Here is a 15149-nt window from a genome sequence, read left to right as displayed (position 1 = left end):
AAAATTAGTTTCAAATAGCCGTTAAGGAATTTGAAGCAAGTAAGCAAGATATAAGCGCAGCATCTCCAATATGAAGCAATTTATCAGCTTAAGACGGATCAGACTTGAATTGCAGAGCTGAATTATTACGTAAATCCTGTTACTTTCTTACTTCAAATAATCACTTGATAGTACCTCATAAGTTTTATGACTGTTAGTTTAGCTGTCACTGCTTCTCAAACTCTGGTGAGTGTAAAAAATATGGAGTGAATTGAGTGTAAGTTAAGAGTGTTAACTTCAGCAGCACCAAACATTGCTAATTTAATTAGAAAAGGTTGAATAATAGCAGAAGTATTCATAATGATCGGAGAACTTTTATTTGCTACTCCTCTGGTTGGCATGTTCCCAGAACAGGAAATACTGAATCATTCATTACTGTCAAATCTCTAACAGGCTCCCTACTGGTGTTGGCGACACCTCAATAAGTAAAACCATTCACTTTGTTCTCTGGCACAAAAATTCAGAGCTCTGTATAGAAATGGTCACTTACACAATGAGAAACAAAGGGCCATTACACTCACAAACACAAAGCACAGCAGCTACAGGTAAAGAGTCTCAACTTCTCTGGTTATTTCCTTTCAAGTCCCAGAAGTCACCTTCGCTGATAAAGACCAAGGACTCATATTTTCCATCAACAGCTTCTGAGGTTTTAGCGATAAAAAGTGAAATGTTGCTAGGGAGTTTGAGAAAGGGACAGTTTTAATGGAAAAGATGATGATGATGATGATGTCAAGGTTTTTCTTATGTTCTCTTATTCGCCACATCTCTTCTTGATAGTTGTGCTAGACATTTTTGGAATCAGTGCATTAGTCCAGGATGTCTGAGTGAAATGCAGCTCTGTTGTCTCTTGGTCGCTCGACAATTCCAGTATTGGTCAGGTATAATGGTCCTCTTTCACTCAGTTGAAGAGACTGGGATTATTGCCCCATCTTCTCCAGCAGCTTTCTGAACACTCTATCCACCGAGCACATACAAAGTTTTCTCCAGTCATTTTTCAGAACCATATTTAAACAAGAGCCTCTGTTTATAATACAAATCTTCACAGTACATACCTCATGTCTAAATATCATACACATTTGTTATATTATAACTGAATAGAGATACACAGAGATAGCTGAAAACTTAGCTAGTCCACAGAAGCAGTACCTTGACTTCATTTCAGCTTGATCGCAATAATATACAAATGCACAGACAGGCATCTGTCTGTAAAAGGCTCCCACACTCAGAATGAGAACTCTGACATGTGGAACCGGACTATTTAGACAGAAAAATAGAAGAACAGAATCGCTGTACAAATTTAGAGGGAGGAATAACGCCACACGGTCCACTTCCTCTGAACTGCACAGGTCCTCCCATCTGCTTGGTACTAGGAGAATCCTTGGCATGCCCCCCTGTGCTCTTTAGCGTTCATTGATAAGGATTTGAAGGAGTAGCAACAGAAGGCTGCAGGCAGCTTGAAGCATTAGACTGTGAGGTGAGGCAGCGTTTAGGAGACTGTTAGATGACATGGTGGAGTGGCCCACCAGTAATTCATTTCCCAAGACCTGGAAGGAGACAGGGAAGTTAGTCTTTTCATCTTTTCGTGACTTCTAATCTCTTTAATTGTTGTAAACGCTTTGAGTTTCATGTGTCATTACTGCTCATATAAAAGCAGATTAGTGATTAGGTGCCAAACACAGATAAGAATCCAATGTCCTTGTGTTATCTCTTGTCAAATGCCAAATTTATCTCTTACACCTTTGAAATTTCTCTTTTCATTTTCACTATAATTAAAATATTTGTTCAGGATTCATTTTGGACTTTTTGGGAGCTACACAAACATTTCAAAGAATGTGGTTCATACCTGAAGTCTTCATTTGATTTTTTCCCACCTCCTGGTCTAGTCGCAATGGGAACCTGCTATTCAGCAGTCTTCTGCAGCTTCTGTACTATATCTCTACCTAAAGTACATCTCAATATAAACTATTCAGTAACCAGTTTGCCTTAAATCTAACTTGTTCCACTCCCATTGAACTTTTACATATTTATTTTCTTATTTCACAACAAGAAACTCAAAGTAAAGTTTTTAGGTATCATCACTGTATACAAAAGCTTTGCAGTGAAGCAATGTAGCCCAAATTTGCACTTCCCAATGCAAATACAGGCAGCAACGTGGGTGAAAAATTTGTTTAAAGCTGCACCGTGAAAAACCTCATCAGGTGGGACTCCCCTATAGACAGTGGTGTGTGTGTGTGTCTGTGCATGAATGCAAGGCGAGATAAAAGTGCTGCATAACTGTGTGGCTAAATGAGACTTGTAGTAAGAAAGCAGTCTGAGTGCTCAAACAGATATGCTGTAAGTACCAGTCCATTCTCTCCTGCTGCTACCAATAATCACAAATGGAGGACAAACTTAATGATACCTTTAAACTTTGCTTTTATATAGAGAAAGGGAGAAAAGGAGAAAGCCTAAAGACAAGTGAGCAAAAATGTAGAGCTTAATGGTACATAAGCTGTGAAAAAAAATCTTTCTATAACTAGATTCTATTTATTATTGTACCTGTTTAGGGGTTTGTAATGTGACTATATTCACAAAAGTATTAAAAAGGACAATTTAGCTTTGCTTTTGGTTCACCGTAAGGACTGAAGTAAAGCTACAGTGGAAGCAAGAGCTGCTTCCACTGCTGAAATGCAGTGAGTAGTTAAAAGACCCTCACACAACACAACAGTCTTTTGAAATGGTTTCTGTGTCAGATTCGGTGATCATAATCAAAAATGTAATATATTATATTGTAATATATTATAATTAATGTCCTCCCCAAGAAAAATGGCTGGCTGCAGTGCTACATTGGACCTTGAACATGCATAGCCTGCTGTACATGGATGTGCCAAAGACTAGCTGCAGTGATCCATTGAATATTTATGTGTGCAACTTACATTTTTATGAATAAAATTTAACCTAGGAGCCACGGATCGTCATTTGGCAATGAAAACAGTATTTTTTATACTTCTCATTCTGAATAAAGAGAGTGAACTTGTCTATGGTGTAGTATGTGTACGCAGAAATTAAAATGCACTACATATTTATTTGCATTGAAACAAATTAACAAAAAGGTCAACCTTATTGCGAGACTTCCTAATCAGCACCCCATGTCAGCTTGGTTAGGGTATTATCTGGCTAGTATTGTGTTGCCTAATGCAAATATTAGCAGCGGTATTAGTTATAAAAGTGTCCCATGATGATCCTACATAAGGGTGAATTCAAATGTCTTGATGCACGCTCAATCATCCAGGTAAGTAAATCTCCGAAAGATGATTCTGTTCATCTGGATGTAGCGCTTTCAGTGGGAGAAACGTTTCATCACTCATCCAAGTGACTTCTTAAGACTGATGAGTGACTAAACATTTCTCCCACTGAAAGCGCTACGTCCAGATGAACAGAATCAACTTTTGGAGGTGAATTCAAATGTTTATACCTTCAAAAAATGATCAGATTGGCACAATTTATGTCATTTTCAGCAGACAAATTCCATTTGGAATACTGAAAATGAGCAGCTGAAACAATAGCATAGACGGCAACAAATTTCACTGTGATTGTGATTGAAGCCTACAATGTTGCACATCTGAGAAATGCTTTTGCCAGAAATGGTTCACTTCTAAACGTGGGATTTTGTAGAGGTGCAAGAAAAGAATGACGAGAAAACTGCACACCTGTGTTGGTATTATTGTATCCAGAATGTTCCTCATAGTTTCTATGGTTCCGGGTGGAGAGGTGGTGCTGCTGTTTTCTCTTCTGCCTTGGCTGGTTGTGCTGTACTGGCTGTGAGTCGGCTGTTGGTCTGATTCCCTTCCAAACATCATGAACGCATTACCTGAAACATTAGATATAGCAGTAAAAAATGTTACTATTCCTCAGCAACAGCAGCTTGGTGTTTTCATTGAGTTACATTCATGTCTTATTCAGTCATGACAGATGCCTCCTGTTCTGTGTTGTAAATCTTGCATAAGAGGTTCTCCTAGGCCAGGGCCAGTTTGGATTTGGACAGCATAGGAGAAAAGGAAAAAAGAAAGGCGAAAATACTCAGTATTCTCTTCAAGTATCCAAACTGCACCTGCCTCTCCACATCGACCTCATTAACTCTTAGACCGTTTGCACTGGCCAAATAACTGTGAGACGTCTCTGTATCTTTTCTAGGCAGGGGGCCCGAGGAAAGACTGGCCAAAGATTCACCTCGCTACACATAGCAAAGATATTCTCAATGTGTACAGGTTCTGTGATAGATATATGCTTGCTAGGGTCAGTAATAAGGACATTCATTATTCACACTCCAGAGCAGAGGTCATAAAAATATGAAGGAAAGAGAGGAAGTTTAAAAATTTGCATGGAAAACAAAGAGACTACAGAAACACATAATGCAAATATATGCATGGCAATGGTGACTAATTTATGTTGTGTCAGCTGAGAGTGTCTGAGAGTTACAGTTGTTTATGTTTTTAAAAAAGCATTATATACATTATATATATTATATAGAGAGACATTTCAACAAATATCAACAAGTTCTGCAAGGAAATCTGTAGCATCCTTGTTACAAGGCTATGGATAATTAAAGAGTGTGTCAGTGTCCTTTAATACAAAGCAAGTTTAACAGCTTAAAGCACTTTGGTTAGCAACACTATAAAAATAAAGTTTGGCCCATGTTATCTTATAAAGGTAAACAACAAAATGCTCACTATGTAAGTCAACAAACGTATCAGGATTGTTTCCCTCATTAAGTAACAGGAGAACCTGGCAGATTACAGTAAATGCATGTACAGATGTGTGTAAATACCTTTAAACTTAACAATGAAGAGTAACTTAAAATAATAAATATAAAACCATATTTCAAATGCTAATTTGACAGTATAGATAGTATAGCACAAGTACAAATAGGTGCTCTGTTTTAAAGATCAGATATCAAGGTCTAAAGAACAATAACATTAGTTTAAAATTTCTAGGAGCCCAAGAGAAACAAACAAACAAACAAAAAAGGGATAAAAGTTGTGTCTAAGAATTTGTGTTTCTTGCTCACCTCTGAAAGAAAAAAAGAGTTTAGAAAAGAAGTGGGCAATTAATTTTCTCAAGGGGCCACATGAGAAATTGGAACTGCCCCAGTGTCTCATATGGAAGCTCGGGAAAATTAATTGTCCTTTCCTGCTTTAGATACTTGTAAAAACCTCTTTCTACCTACCCACCAAGGTCTGAGGGATCTTCCAAGAATGGTGTGATTATTTTCCTGAGGACTGATTGGTCAGGAGACAGTGATTTTGCACATTTATCTCTTTTTTGATCACTTTAACACACCTGGGGAATTAAAAACTTTCCAAAATCTTCAACAGCATTTATTTTACATCAGTTCTTTAAATAAGATATGATTAGTTTTAAATTGGCTAATAATTACAGGGTTGCTTTCATATAATTCAGTTAGAAGTGACTGTCTGAAAGAGCAGGTGGAATTACCAAGGAAACCGCATAAAGTGCAAATGATCATGCAAAATAAAAAAGTGTTTTGTTTCATTCATAAATGAAAGAATGAACCAGAGGGAGCGAGAAAAGAGCACACTCTGAATTTTACAAAAAGATCCTTGATTTAAATACATCTCTCTGTGTGCCAGTGATGAAGTATGCTGGAAAACATTTTTCTCACTGAATCCCAACAGCTCCATCCTATCGTTACGCCTACCATGGAGCTTAATTTGGTTTTCATATCAAGCCCCTTGAATGTCCCATATTACAGGTTATCAGTGAAAATTATACTGATTAGAAAATGCAATTTTTGTGTTTTATCTTACAAATGAAATTACACTGCTCAACCAGGAGTTAAGTGGAAGGATGTGAAACCACAGAAATCAGAGCGAGCCAGCAATTTGGGAGAACAGGATTTGTTTCAGCTCTACAGTTGCAGGCTCTGTCTTTTTAAACCTGTGCCAAATGCAGTGCAATTTCACATAAGGTAATGTACTATATAGTGAATATAATATGAAATATAAATGAGCAAAATTGTTAATATCCCCAGTAAGTCTCCCTGAAGTTTAACCCCTGACTTCATTCTGTAAACACTGAGTGGGTGGATGGAGCAGGGTGTATGTGTTTGTATATGCGTACCTGCATGCATGTCCATTTTTATCTTTCTGCTCCTGATTTTCCTGCACGAGTTCCCAACAGTTTTACATTTCAAGCACTTACACCTGTCATCCTGTACATCCTGCACATTTTACCCTCTTTTTTGGGAACTATTCAAATCGACTGCAAGTCAGTGGTGGAACACAACACTTTGCATGTGTTACTGTGTATCCATCAAGATAGTGAAAAGGTTCTCAACTCAGACATTGTAGAAGAGAGGTGAATTTGGAAGATAATGAATGCAAGGCCTTTTGCTTTTATTGGATAGGACAGTGTAAACTCTAGTTAGAAGGGTGGGGAAGGAGTGTATGTGTGTGTGGGGTAACCCATAGGAAATGGTCTGGGGCAGACTCAAACTCAGGCCCCTGCAGTCTAGCGTTAAGCCTTCAGTAAATGGGCTACCTGCTCAACCAGGTAAGGTATAGCAACACATAAGACAAGGATGAGCTTGACCATCATTTAGGCCCAGAACAAGCCCTACACCAGCATGGAGAGAACACTGTTGAAATTGATTGTGTCACAGGCTGGGTCTCTGACCCAGCACTCTCTGAGTGTAGTTTGTATTTGTCTTATGTTAGATTTGTGATTATATAGTTGGTTTGGGAATCATGGTTCAAGAGTTTGGAGTTCGCCTTGTAATTGGAAGGTTGCCGGTTCGAGCCCCGGCTTGGACAGTCTCGGTCGTTGTGTCCTTGGGCAAGACACTTCACCCGTTGCCTACTGGTGGTGGTCAGAGGGCCCGGTGGCGCCAGTGTCCGGCAGCCTCGCCTCTGTCAGTGCGCCCCAGGGCGGCTGTGGCTACAATGTAGCTTGCCATCACCTGTGTGTGAATGGGTGGATGACTAGATGTGTAAAGCGCTTTGGGGTCCTTAGGGACTAGTAAAGCGCTATACAAATACAGGCCATTTACCATTTAGGTTTTAGTTGAGGATAAGCTCAGCCATTATTTGTCATTGTCTCCTTGGTTTCTGGGTTCTTGTCTAGTTTTTTTAATGTGTGCCAAGTCTGTTAAGTTGGTATTGTCTTGTCACGTTTCCTGTTTTATTTTGCAAAGGTCCCGTGTGTCCCTTAGTCAGTGTGCTTAGTTTTACACCTCCCCTGTGTCATTATGTGCATTTGTGTCAGCTGTTTCCTCATGTGTTTCCACTTCCCCTGATCGCTCCTTGTGTGTATTTAGTCTGTGTGTTCCATTCTGTCTTTTGTCAGAACGTCTGTGTTTTCACGTCTGGTCATAGATTAAATCATAACGTATGTCATAGTTTGAAGTCATAGTATAAAGTCATAGTAGTCACAGTCGTCATAGTTTCTTTGTTTTTCATAGTCTTCATAGTTTCATGTGTATCACTTGCTTCCAGCCAAATAAAGGCTCGCTCTTCGTTCAAGTTCAGTTCTGTCTCCTTGCCTGTGTCTGCTCCTGGGTCCTCCTCACGCACTCCACATGGTCTGCCTCTGCAGACCCTGACAGATTGGCCTTCTTGCCCAAGGAATGAGCGACACCGCAGAATTGCCAGCATGGTGCAACCATGACCTGGACCTCAAATCTGATTAAGAACTTTTCATCCCAGATGCCACTAGAAATTCATCACTATCAAGAAATGTTCCCTGTTCTACATTCTGTTCTAGATCCAGTGACAACAAATATATAAGAGCTGCAATGTGTGAGAAAACAAAATGGGCAGGCAGTCACAGTGTACATTCATCAAGTGTAGGAAATACATATGCAAGACACAGCAAAATAGTCCCTCATGTGTTGTATAGATCGGCACACATGGGCTATTTGTTTTCCAGAGTGGCATAAATCTGGTCCGTTTCACAGAAGTAAACAGTTAGTTACCAGAAAACCTTCCTTCATTTATATTTGTTCAAGATAAACATATTTCTTTCCGCCTACAGTATATCTTGATTATGATTGATTTTTCTTTTTTTATTACATTTTGTCACGAGTATCACTTCTGTACATACACGTGCTTTAACAGCGGTATATTCTAAATATTAACCATACATGTGGTCTCCAATGCTTGCAATTGAGAAAAAGTAAACATCCATAAACTGTTATGGTTGTACCCCGCGTCTCGCCCTGTGCAGCTGGGATATGCTTCAGCGCCAGCAAGTCCCTGACATGGATAAGCGGAAGAGAATGGATGGATGGTTGTGGTTGTATTGATTTAATAACACAATAAATGTTGGCAGGGTAACAAAAATATTGACATTACACAAGGGTTAACACTAGCAAGGGTTAATCTATAAACCAAAACTTACAAAAAGACGCATTAACCCTTTCTTTTGAACCGCATATCACCAGTTAAACAGGCTGCCAACAGCATAGTCTAATGATTTATTCCCAAATATCTCTAAATGAACATAATCCTACAACAAAAACCTGAGTCTGTGCACTACTTTGTTGACGTTAGAGTAAAAAGGTAGCACTCACTGAGACAGATGTTGTCTGTGAAATATCCCAGGAAATTCTCACACTCTTCTCTCTGGCTCCCACTGGCTGAGCATGAGCACCATGGGGCTACGCTGGACGTGGAGTTGTCAACATAGTTGGGAGTTATTGTACTTCCTGCAAAGAGACAGCGCCAGGCGTCAATCAATATTAAATGTGCATTGCTTTTGAGTTGTTACACTGTAATCATGATGCATTATTTTCTGAAGCATTAATGGACTCTGCATTCCCTATACACTGACCTGATGTAAAAGCATGGCAATATTATAACACCACAGGTTAGATTAGCTGCAGTCATATTTTATAATAGAGTGATGCTGAAAAATGCTCCAATTTTCTCTTTTTTAGGTCACAGAAGTCTCTGGCATTGAGATTGTTTTCTGTTTCCCCCCGCACCCACCAACATAGTGTTGGTGGGATTTCAAGTACTTTAATAAATACAAGACAAGAATGAAAATGCCAAGTGTGTGTTTGTGCTGAGGGGCACCATTTGAAATTCTTGAAATGCATTAGGTTAGCTCCTCTTTCCAGTGCATGGAAAAGAAATGTCTGCTCTACCTGCTCTTTTTCTTTTGCCACCTGTTATAAAACAGATTAAACCTCACTCTGTATAAAGATCTTCAGTTTTTTCTGTAATGAGAGATTTTTATGCTTTTGCATCTTATACCAAGCTGAACTTTGTCTTTTCGATCAGAAGAAGAAGTTTCATTTCGTTCTCCCACTCAATCTTAACCTGTTCTGTATTTATTAATTTTGCTTCTAGCTAGCTTTCGTTCATTCCGGTGCATTTGAGGCTGCACAGTTTTCTCTTTCCTTCTCTCTCCCAACATATGCCACACAACTTACATACTGTCTTTTTCCTCATAGAGGTGTTGATTTTATTTTTTCAACTGTGTGTTTTCGCTCTCTGTGTTACATTTCAGATGTTCACCTACCTATAAGCCCTGTGTAGGCGAGGAGGCAGGCTCCATAGTTCTCTTGCTTGCAGCCACTGGCAGATGTTTTGGACGGTTCGCAGTCATACTGAAATTGTGCCAGACGAGACCTATAAAAACACAAAATGCATACTAGTTAGGAAGAACACAACAGAACTCTATATTTTTATCTAAAAGGTTTGCTGATTTCCTTTTTACATATAATTTCTTACTCTAAGTAACTTAAGTTATAACTCAGTCATTTAATTAAGAGTTTGCTGGTCCAACATTAAAGAAATATTGCAGGCCATGGTGAAGAGTGAAAGCACTGAGCTGTAATGTGAAAGTGATAGAAAGAGTAATATATTTCATCCCCCAGACCTGGGATCATTAGTAAAGCCCTCTGAGTCTAATGGGGCTGTGGAAAAATAATGGCCATGACCAGAGATAGCAGTGAGTGATAACTCTGATCCATCTGGCTCTTTATCTGTGCTAAATATTTAATGTGTTATTCCAACAGGCTCTCTGGGGTGTTCTAACCACTGGTGGTACAAAGCTTTAGGGTAAAACAGCAGGCCATTTTGTTGATTGAGTGGCTGTTTATTTAGTTTCCAAGAGCCATACTATTGAACAGCACTGGCCTAAATATGTACGGAGAATACATGTAAAATCTATATCCAAGAAAAACAAGAGAAACTAGAGTATTTAGCAATATCAAAGCTGGAGTAAAGAATTATCTTAGTGCCGTGTGTTGTTATATCAAAATAAGATGGCATAGTGATAAATGCTTTCCAACAAATAAACTTTCACTCATGCAGGTTGCCGAAGAAGGCTGCATTTACAAACGTTTATTTTTTTCTCCTTCTGGGAGAAAATGCCATCTGCAGTTGATTAACTAGTTGGTAATACCCTCGCTCTTACTTTGAAAGATTAGTTTCCGTTTCCTGCTTTCTCACCAGCTACCTTCTCCAGAGAGAAACTCTAACTTCAGTAGTTGGTGATGTTAGTCTTGTTCTGCTCTGGGAAATTTACTTCAAGCTTGAATTACCCTCTAGCCAGAACCTGTAGCAGGTGAAACTGGTTTTGGCTCCAAAGCAGAACAAAAGTACAACCGTGACCTCACTGAAGAGGTGTCTGATTATATCTGCTGGTTATTTATTTCCCAAAAACTGAAAAAACAGTTGAAAAATAATATTTGTAAGGAGAAACTAATAACATGTTCATATTATATAAATAATTTACGGATGCATGCGTACCTCCTTTATGTTTTGATGCATACATTTGCCAAGTGGAGTCTGTTATTAGTCTATTATTACGTATTTACTTCTGTTCCTACCTGCACACATAGTCAGCTTTGCAGATCCTCATCTGTGCAATGCAGTTGGGTTTATCCACCGTTTCATATGAGCAGCTGGGTACAATGGTCTGCCTTCGACGCTCTGCACAGGCTGTGTCCGTACATGGGCAGAAGAGCAGCTCATGTGTATAATCAGCAGGAACACGGTCAAAGAACCTGCGCAGGGCCTTATTGCATTTGGGCCGGTTGCACAGGCCTGACTTGGCAGTGGGTTTGATACAAGCCGAGACATATTCTGTGCGGAGCTTCTGGCACAAGTCGTCCACATTGCAAGCCTTGGCTGCATCCAGGCAGCGATTCACAGTTGTCATGCCAACATCAGAGTCTGTGGACGGAAGTAAGGTTAGTGACAAGGTTTCAACAGAAAACTAATCGAGAGGTTGTGTGTGTATGTGAATGAAAACATAAGCATGTACTAGTTTACCAATTTATCGTGATGAGATGTAATCTCCTGTTGTTAAAACGTCAGATAGGGAGTTTGGAATTGAACATCAGGTTTAAGGAGGAGGTGTGTGTGTAAACAAAAATATAGGGACTTGTTTTTGACTACCAGAAAAACAAAAGAAGCATCAGACGAAGAGTCTGGCCTTCAACACTCAATTCTTCCTTTTTTTGCTAATTTGAATTCCACAGGGTCACAGAGTTTAAACATTATGACAGTAAGAAAAGAAAAATTGTGTTTTCACAAAACCCAGTACGACGTGCAATTCTTGTTACTTTTCTGCAGAATGTACACCAGTTATAATGAACTTTTACATGTATTTACCCACACCTCCATAGAGTAGGTTAAATAAGGTTGTACCAGACAATAGTAAAGAATTTCAATGTATTATTATAGATTCTTAAATTACAACATAAAGCGCCTTGGAGCTATTTTTTTCTGATTTGGTGCTTTAAAAAAACCTGAATTAAATGCAAAGTGATTTCTGAGTTGCCGTGTCCTTTGCTTTAGACAAGACTGAAATGCTTGTCAACAGCTAAAATACTTCACTATCAGACTTTTAACCACTTACTTTTTATCTTTTACTTTACAATATCACGTCTTCCATTTCTTATTTCATGGTGACTGTAAGTCTTCAGTCGTACGTAACATCAAATAGCACAGGTATACAAACTTATTGTAAAGAGTTATCTTTTGCATCAGAACACTATTTTTATACTAGTGTAATATTGAATTAAAGGTTTCGGCATCTAAAATTAAGAGTCTATTAGGTACAATTTTAGATGTCGTGACTAATTATAAATTAACATGAAAAATAACATGTTTCATTATATTATAGGTAAGATATATCAGAATCATTAGGAGTTTTTTTTCGTTTTTCTTTTTATAAAACTAAGGATGTGTTAGATTATAATGCCCTGTATATAATTTACTGTTCACTTATACTTCCTTTTTTTTCTTACTGTGTGGAAGTGTGGGGCATGACCTTCAAAACAATAATATATCCAATAGTTATGTTACAAAAAAGAGCAATACGGGTCATTAACAAGTCTGGATATTATGATCACACTGAGCCATTGTTTCTCAATTAAATGCAAACAAATGAAATTTGTTGTGTTTTTTTTTAAACAACGCAAATTAAGTTCAAGCTAAATCTAAGGTACTCTCACACTGTGTATGAAGGTTTTTCTCAGTGTGGGAGATTAAGTTTGACTTGAGAGATTTTTTTGTATTTTATTATAATAAAGCAAAGAAAGAGATTCAACAAAGATGTATTTCTGTTGTTGGGATTAAATTGTGGAATGATGTTGATGTGTGCATAAAAATGTGCAATTCATTAGCATTACATTTGAGAATATTGTTGCTATTCTGTTTGTTGATGTTATTTCTTTCTACTTGGAAGGTAGGGTTAGGGTTAAATATAGGGACCACTGAGCCTGTTCAGTGATTTATTAGTATTATAGATATGGATCTTATTGTTCGACTAGGATCTATTCTTATTATTGAATAGTGTTATTTATTTTTCGTTTGTAATATATGACGACTGAATCAATAAATATATATATCAAATATCAAATATATATGTGTAGATCTGCCACGGAAATGAGCAGCACAGTGAACTCAGCTGTTGTTACTTTGTGACAACTTGTGAATGAGCCTTTTGGATTTATGTTGCCTGGGAAATGTGGAAGCGAGCTGACCTCTATGAGTTGTGTACTTCAGAGATGAGTGATAAGCTTGTTTATATATATATTTTTAAAGCTGGCAGGTCCTCTGGTCAAACTAGATGAAGACAGCGGTGCAGTTTATGAAATGACAAGGTAGTCAATTGAACGGAGATCAGTCAGCAATATTTTAATAACTGATTTATTTTCAGTTCTTGTTTTAGGCTAACTGCCAAATATTTGGTCCCAGTTTTTAACATAAATATTTGCTACTTGTGTTCATTATATATGAATTTGGTTTTGTTGTGTTGGTTCCAGTCCCATTCCCAGCAGATTAGTATAGTGTATAGCCAAAACATGGCTTTGGCTCTTGATAACAATGACCACATCAGTATCAAAACCTGATTTCAGCTGTTCTTAAATAAAACTTTGCCTCATTTGATAAGGGATATTTAGTTCAGTCTGTTGTCATTCAGTGTTATATTAAGCTATTATGTTCTTTTCATAGGCCAGATTTGGAATAGTCATTTATTTTAAGTACAAAAAATGCCTCCATTAGTATGCTTTGACGTTCATGGATTATGTTATTTCAGCTGAGTCTGAGATGTGAATGTTTGTATTGGGCATGTTTACAGTGAAAAGGCTTTGGACTAATGTTGTATACTTACTAGAACACAAACATCTTCAAAGGGTAAAGGGGTTTACAATATGGTGAAAGTTAATGAAGGTTGGTGAACTTGCCAGCAGAAATAGAGGCCAAGCGGACATAGTTGTAATCCCTCTCCACTGTCTCATAAGGGTAACTCTCCACTAGGTTGAGTCCTGGGAAAAAAACAACAACACACAGTTAGGAATAAAGGCTTCAGTAGGCACTAAAGCTTATCGAAATCTCAAGAAACACAAATAATGGCATGTAGTCATTTTTATTTAGTCACCGAGACTCCAGTTCACTCAGTCATAAATTATACACACATTCCCTCAGCTTATTATTCATTTGTCAGGGTTATTGTGTTATTTTCAACCCAGTCGCCAATGCTGGCATTTACGTTTCTGTAGCCACATGTATAATCTAAACATTTCTCAACCTAAAATGTGTTTCATATCTATATTTATATGGACATTGCGGTATTTTTAAACACTCATGGTGCTTTTTGTTTTCAGAAAATAGAATGGGGGTAAATATAATAACATCTATGAACATAAATAACAGAAATTCTGTACTTTATTATACACCACATATTGCAAGCATGTGGAGTCCCCCAGTAATCCAGTCCTCTTATGTAGGCTTGCTTACAGCCTCTGGCCACAATTTAATTTTCCGCCACATACTTCCTGTAGACCTTTTCATGAAATGTGAACACTATTAGTATTCTTAGCGATGCCTCAAAATAACTGATTCTTGATTAATTGTTTAGGTTGACCCTGAGAACAGTTCACTTTATTTATAAATTTATGGAATCTATGTAGAGCTGGGCGATAAAACGATAACGATATGTATTGCGAAATAACTTTTTCTCGATAGAAAAATTAAACTATTGCGATAGGCCTCATCTCTCTTGTCCTCTTAAAAAAAAGAAAAAAAAAGAACAGCCAATCCAAATTAAGTAGCGCAGAGCCGAACCAATCACAGCCGCAGAGTCATGTCACGTGACTTGTTACGTACAGCACAAGCGCCAAGGCGCACATGTGTATTTGTTTTTGCAGCCGTGCAGCCCGGGTAATGAAGGAAATGAGTTTGCCAACTAGAGAAAAATCAACCGAGAGCGTGAGCGAAGGTTACCGAAGGAAAAACCGATGATGGTTCCAATGCCGGAGAGCTTGTCGAACGGAAGGGCCATAGAAGTTCCGTAGTGTGAAGGTATTTCGGATATTTCAAGTCTGACAAAAAACAGAGTAGCGCGCACTGTAAATTGTGCCGAAAGCAAGTCTGGAAATACAATAAAGCGGTGCATGCTCAATCTCTGACTGAAAGCGCTAATTCGTCATTCGGCTTTTGTCAGACTAAAGTAACTGTTAAAACTGTTTGAAAAGCTAAGCTATACAACAAGGACAGATTGAGAATTTCCTTTTAGTTCTCAGTTTATTTGATATTGACAAAAGTTAGTCAATTTTGTCTGTTCTTCTGTAAAACGACCTAAGATTTATT

The 15149-nt window shown here is 38.1% G+C and overlaps 1 protein-coding gene across 1 annotated transcript in view; it reads right to left on the bottom strand.

Annotated features, from left to right (window-relative positions):
- Window positions 1–333: 333 nt before the first annotated feature.
- The window catches only part of gfra4b (GDNF family receptor alpha 4b), a 51205-nt gene continuing 36389 nt past the window's right edge, over window positions 334–15149 (bottom strand). The window contains exons 3-8 of the mRNA XM_005467363.4: window positions 13745–13825; window positions 10877–11222; window positions 9562–9671; window positions 8609–8743; window positions 3729–3889; window positions 334–1583 (exon numbers count right to left, since the gene is read on the bottom strand). Coding sequence (XP_005467420.1) covers window positions 1440–1583; window positions 3729–3889; window positions 8609–8743; window positions 9562–9671; window positions 10877–11222; window positions 13745–13825 — 977 coding nt within the window. The 3' untranslated portion in view covers window positions 334–1439. The remainder of the gene's footprint in view (window positions 1584–3728; window positions 3890–8608; window positions 8744–9561; window positions 9672–10876; window positions 11223–13744; window positions 13826–15149) is intronic.

This window comes from Oreochromis niloticus, linkage group LG2, assembly GCF_001858045.2.
Source record: "Oreochromis niloticus isolate F11D_XX linkage group LG2, O_niloticus_UMD_NMBU, whole genome shotgun sequence".
In the NCBI taxonomy this organism is placed as follows: domain Eukaryota; kingdom Metazoa; phylum Chordata; class Actinopteri; order Cichliformes; family Cichlidae; genus Oreochromis; species Oreochromis niloticus.
This window is presented reverse-complemented; position numbering and strand designations above follow the sequence as displayed.